Source organism: Rutidosis leptorrhynchoides, chromosome 6 (assembly GCF_046630445.1).
Source record: "Rutidosis leptorrhynchoides isolate AG116_Rl617_1_P2 chromosome 6, CSIRO_AGI_Rlap_v1, whole genome shotgun sequence".
Lineage (NCBI taxonomy): Eukaryota > Viridiplantae > Streptophyta > Magnoliopsida > Asterales > Asteraceae > Rutidosis > Rutidosis leptorrhynchoides.
Window position 1 is genome coordinate 67631467 of NC_092338.1, and position 6136 is coordinate 67637602.

At 33.9% G+C, this 6136-nt stretch overlaps 1 protein-coding gene across 1 annotated transcript; it reads left to right on the forward strand.

Annotated features, from left to right (window-relative positions):
- Positions 1-682: 682 nt before the first annotated feature.
- On the forward strand, positions 683-3059 carry LOC139853721 (uncharacterized mitochondrial protein AtMg00810-like). Its single transcript, XM_071843086.1, has 2 exons — positions 683-1859; positions 2932-3059. The coding sequence occupies exons 1-2, from the start codon at positions 683-685 to the stop codon at positions 3057-3059; spliced, it is 1305 nt and encodes a 434-aa protein (XP_071699187.1).
- The last annotated feature ends 3077 nt before the right edge of the window (positions 3060-6136 follow it).

Here is a 6136-nt window from a genome sequence, read left to right on the forward strand (position 1 = left end):
GTTTTCCGTCTCGATTAGCCGTCAAAGTAAACATTCAGCCTACCTTTTGTGTGTAATGTTTCAAACACCACAACAACCTTCACCAATTTGTGTCCATATATATTACTGTAATATATATATTTATTCATTTCTTTTCACGCCTTATAATTGTATGTCACCATGCTAGACGGTACAAACTATCAAAACCCTACCTCATTGTCGCGTGCGCACTTGATACATATTATTAATTATCAAGCCCAACCCATAGCTCAATATCAAATGGCTCAACATTTCCAGCCCAATACCTATGGCCCGCAATTATTTGGGCAGCCCACTGGACCTGCGGCCTATTACAAGGCCCCTCACCCGACCACTGGTACATTCACGGTTGATCCACAGTCACAAACTCAGGACACCATACTTCCTAGTGCGTTTAACGCAATGACTCCTCAGGATTACGAGGATGCTGGGTGGCACATGGATAATGGTGCGTCCACTCATCTTACCTCTTGCATTAATAATCTTAGTACTATTTTTAATAATTGCAAATATCCGTCAGTCGCCGTAGGTAACGGGAACACTATTCCCGTTATCAACATCGGACATAACTATACGCACATTGCTCAGCTTAGCGATATCTCGACAGTGGCCTGTTCATCAGCTAGATGTCAAGAACGCATTTCTTCATGGTCATCTGTCTGAGATGGTTTACATGCATCAACCTCCCGGCTTTCGGGATCCTAGATATCCCGATCATGTCTGCTTACTTCAGAAATCTTTATATGGCCTCAAACAGGCCCCGCGCGCATGGTTTCAGCGCTTTGCAGGATATGCTCAGCGCCTTGGATTCCACCACAGTCGATGTGACACTTCTTTATTTATCTATCGACATGAATCCGACATTGCTTACCTCCTCCTGTATGTGGATGACATTGTGTTGACATCATCATCCACTACCTTGCTTCAGCGGATTATTCAATCTTTACATAAGGAATTTGCCATGACTGATTTAGGACCCTTGAATTATTTTCTTGGCATTTCAGCATCGCGTACTGCCACTGGTATGTTCTTGTCTCAGAAGCAGTATGCCATCGAGATTCTTGAGCGGGCCGGTATGACTTCTTGCCAACCGTGCAGGACCCCTGTTGAGCCAGGTGCCAAGCTCACTGCCCACGGTCCCTCTGTGCAGGACCCGACTTTATATCGTAGCCTTGCAGGTGCATTACAGTATTTCACCTTCACTCGTCCAGATATCTCATATGCAGTTCAGCAGATTTATCTTTTCATGCACGACCCAAGGGAGCAACACTTACATGCTCTCAAGCGGATTGTTCGTTATGTTCAGGGGACCCTTGACATGGGATTACAGTTATATGCATCGTCCCCTACCTCTTTGGTTGCTTACTCTAACACTGACTGGGTCGGTTGCCCTACCACCAGACGCTCCACTTCTGGGTATTGTGTATTCCTCGGCAACAATCTACTCTCTTGGTTTTCGAAACGACAATGTACTCCTTCTCGCTCCATTGTCGAGGCAGAATATCGAGGAGTTGCCAATGCTGTTGTCGAGACATGCTGGATACGTAATCTTCTTCGTGAGCTTCACTGCCCTCTTACCTCTGCTACACTGGTTTACTGTGATAATGTTAGCTCCGTCTACCTTGCATCTAATCCGGTCCAACATCAGCGGACCGAACACATTGAGATAGACATTCATTTTGTCAGAGATTTAGTTGCTCAGGGACATGTCCGGGTTCTACATGTTCCATCTAGATATCAGTTTGCATGCATCTTCACCAAAGGCCTTCCATTTGCTCTATTCGACGAGTTCAGATCCAGTTTGAACGTTCGTCGTACTCCCGCTCCAACTGCGGGGGGATGTTAGCCATTAAATATTAGTCCATGTATTTAGCAATAGGGCCTAGCCCAATTATATTGTTAGGGTTTATCTCTTTATAAATATCCATGAATTATGTACTGTTGATTATTCAGAAATAATACAATACTACGCATCTTCAAACTAACAGTAATAAGTAATAATATTTAGAAGGATGACAAATAATTAATTTGAATAAAGACAAATAATTAATTACTCCATCCATCTCAAAATAAGTGTCTACCTTACTACTTTTGTTTATTCGAGAAAAATTTTCCCCTACTTAAAATAATCATTAAAATCCCTTAAAGTTCCAATTACATCATCTCTGTTATTTGATAGATACAATTAGTTAATGTTTTAGGCAATCTTAAATTAAAATAATTCATTAATTGAAGAGCAAAATAGACAATCAATTCGTATCTCTTAAGTTCAAAGAAAAGTTAAACCAGACAATTATTGTGCGACGTAAGGAGTATGAGGGAGGCAAATACACCTTAAAAGACAAATAATATTTTGGTTGAGATTCTAATCGATTGTTGAAATTAAAATCAATGATTTAAAAATATAAGAAAGATAAATATGACATTATCATCTAAATCAATAGTGAGATTATGATTTAATCATCTACCGGTTAAAATTATACTTATTATAATTGAGCAAATTTTAAGCACTGTTTCACAACAGTAACCGAGGGTATATTAGACATTTTAGTCATTATACATTCTCGCCTGGAACCTTCTTCCACTTTCCAGCGCCCTTCAACCCCATCTTCATCCATTTACCTCCATTCCAATTTTACACACCGCCTTTTTAGACCTGATGCTTTCTCCTTGCTGTAGTGTTAGCTCACTGTTGCCACCGCCCGCGTGCCTTCAACCACCATCCACCACCGTCACAGTTTCGCTGCATACCCTGATTTGTTTTCTAGGGTCTGTATTGTCTTTGCAGGCAAGGTTTTTTTAATGTATTCAGAGTTTTTATGCTATATATTACTATATTGTGTGTATAATATTATAGCCACTTTCTTCACAATTGTTAATTTTGTGCAACTAATTTATTATTTGATATTTTAGTTTCTAAAGTGACTATTACTCATGCTGTTGCATCAGCATCTGGTGCTACTCGACAGACAACCGTGGTTATCGTGGGCGATAGTACTCAGATGTTAACCACAGAAGGTCCGATTAACATTTTAAAATAAATTTCTATTAATATGGTTATTAACGTCCATTCTCTCCATCTATATTTTTTGATATGTTGTATTTTTGAGACGATTTGTGTTTCTGGACCCGATTTCTTTGCTCAGCACACATTAAATACATTTGCTGAATTTTGACTTTCTTTCAATATAGGAAGCTAGAAGTTAGATTTTCTACAAGCTTAAAATATAATTATGCTTTTCAATTTACTCTGAGTTATTATTATTATTCCCAATCATTTTTATCCTCAATTTTTTATTTCATAAGAACTTTAGTCTGAATATAAAGACAAAATTAACATGTATCCTATTTATTCCGAATTCATTAAAAAAATTCACAAGACGATAGAAATAGGACGAAAGGAGTATTTGACATTGGGTAAGTTTTAAAGATTTCAATCGCCCAAATAAACTAATGTTGCATGCTACGTAGAAAGCCAAAAAGAAAAAAGAGGTAAACTAGTGGAAACATTCATGCAAACCATTTTCAATTATTTCAAATTTGAGGAAAAGGGTAATATATGTAAATTTATTAGCCTCGCCGAGAATTTTGTGTCTTTTTGCAATTTTCAGAATATTTGGTTGCTACAAGGTCAACTTAATCGAAGCTTCCAAGTGATGAACACCAATTATTTCATTTCCACCCGGGCAACAAAAGTTGAAATACCGAGTATATTCTACCGAACTTTGCAAAATTTTTATAAATATACTTAGAAATAATTACTTTAGCCCCACTTTTTAGTGATTTGTTTCCTATGAATCACTTATACATACGGTATGGATGAATTAATGTTATCATCCAGTCCGACAATATTTAGCCGATTTAATCAATTAACAATGAATTCAGATAATTTAAATCAATATAAAATGAATGTGTATAAATATGTGGATGTGAATATAGATGTAAATGATGAATTACATATGTAGATTCATTCATTCGTTTTTGTAATTTGGAAAGCACTTTAACAAATAAGTACGGAGTACTTTATAAAGTAATGCTATTGATTTTTTTATTTTTTTTTAACTATAATGTGAATCAATACTGGTATAGAAAAGTGTTTTGAAAAACAAGGAAAAACTCATGTGTTGTTTAATTATTTTTGCAAAAAATGTGCTCTTCCTTATACGAGCAAATTGCAAGGAAGAGGTAGTTCGTTACACATTATTTTCTATAAAGAAAATTATAGAATAATGTCTCCTTTATTTCTTAGATTGAACGTATGATGACTTACAATTTTATTTTATTATATATTATACCTTGACTTTTATCAATTGGGTTTATTTTGATTAATCAATGGTCTTATCCTGATTGCAATAGGTTAAATTAGACAATGAATCATTATATTATATTATATTTAATATTTAATTTTATTTAATATTCATAGGAACATTTTAGGGATTGTTTTTGTCATTACCAAACTCTGTGGTGCAAAAGTGAATAAAATAAAACAATGGGTTTGTGTGTTGCATACTTGCATCCTCAGGAAAGCTGTTTTTGTACTTAAAATCGTACCTTTTTCCGCAATATAAATTTAACCAGAGAAAAGCAGGGAATATCAATTTGGAATTTTCTATATAACCTTAAAAATTTGACGATGTTTTGTAAATAACTAAATTTGATCTATACAGGATTATGCAAGCAACATCACAAATATTGTTTGCAAGCAACATCACTTGTTTGATAATGTACATATACAAATACTTAGTGTACAAATCATTTCCCTTTTTCTTTAATTATTTTATATTTTATTTATTTTTTTATTTATATTGTGTGTTATATATTCATCTAGTTAGTTATTGTCCGGAGTATTAATTAAATTATTCTAATTGAGACGTAATAAAATTTGAAATTAATGATGTTTGAATGATTGAAATGAAACTTTGTTATGATCATTATAGTTGGAATATTTGGCTCATTAAGATGTTATAATTGTTCTCGCCTCTAGCTTCTTGCTAAAAATTAATATTTAAATTTTCGCATGTTAACAATATGGGGGATGATTCTTACACACACTTTTTTGATCCTCACACACCAATTTAAAGAAATGGAGTATTATTAGAAGAGTAAAAGGTTAAAATAGGTGTGTGAGGATCAAAAAAGGGTGTGTTAGAATCATCCCCTTAACAATATGTATCAATTATATTAATTAAACATAATTTTATATATCTATATATCTTTTCATGACGCTGTTATTTATTATTTTATTTTTTTTGAAAAGTCAATATTATTAATAAAATCACAATATGTACATGCGTTGAAGGCGAAAAGCCTACATACAAGGACACGAATATTTACATAAGCAAACACGATTAAAACTACAATGGTGCTACAACCAAGCATGAAATAACGATCCAATATTTAGCCCGGATCAAGATTATTCGTTCTCGGATCACCAAGGTTTGACGGATTAAGTAACCATCGATGCCAATCTTTGCCAATGAGTCTCGATCTATTAGAAATCCATGACGTTGTTATAAACTAATCCATAGCAAAATATTTTGTTGTTGACTTCTATACCGATTTCAATATAACTATAACCATGCTCTTTTATAAAAGGACATTTGTTTAATTTAAATGAAAGTGATTTTTGTTTAGAAAATACCCAAAACACAAAACGTGCATTGCTTTGTAAATCACTAAAAATGTTACATAATCAACACTTACGTTTTAATGTTACTTTATTTATGTTTTTATTCTGTTGTACTCATGGTCATCTCAATGATTTTGAAGATCCTGCTCGAGACACAAACACAGACTCCCTTATACACATTAATTTTTTTAATACATATAAAAAGATAATTCTATTAAAATTATCATTACAAAAAAAGTTATCAAAACAAGAGTAGCAATTTATTTTATTCACAAGTAATTATCATTATAATAATATTCCGCTACTGTATATTTTAATTTTCAAAATTTTGGGCCCTTAAGTAATTTTGAACTCTGCTCGGTTGCACACTCTGCACACATACCGAAGACTCCTCTGGTTGTACTGATATAAATTTTGAGGCATATAACAATTTTTTTTTTAATTCACCGATTTAATTTATGAATCCTAGCTTTTAGCGAAACACAAACA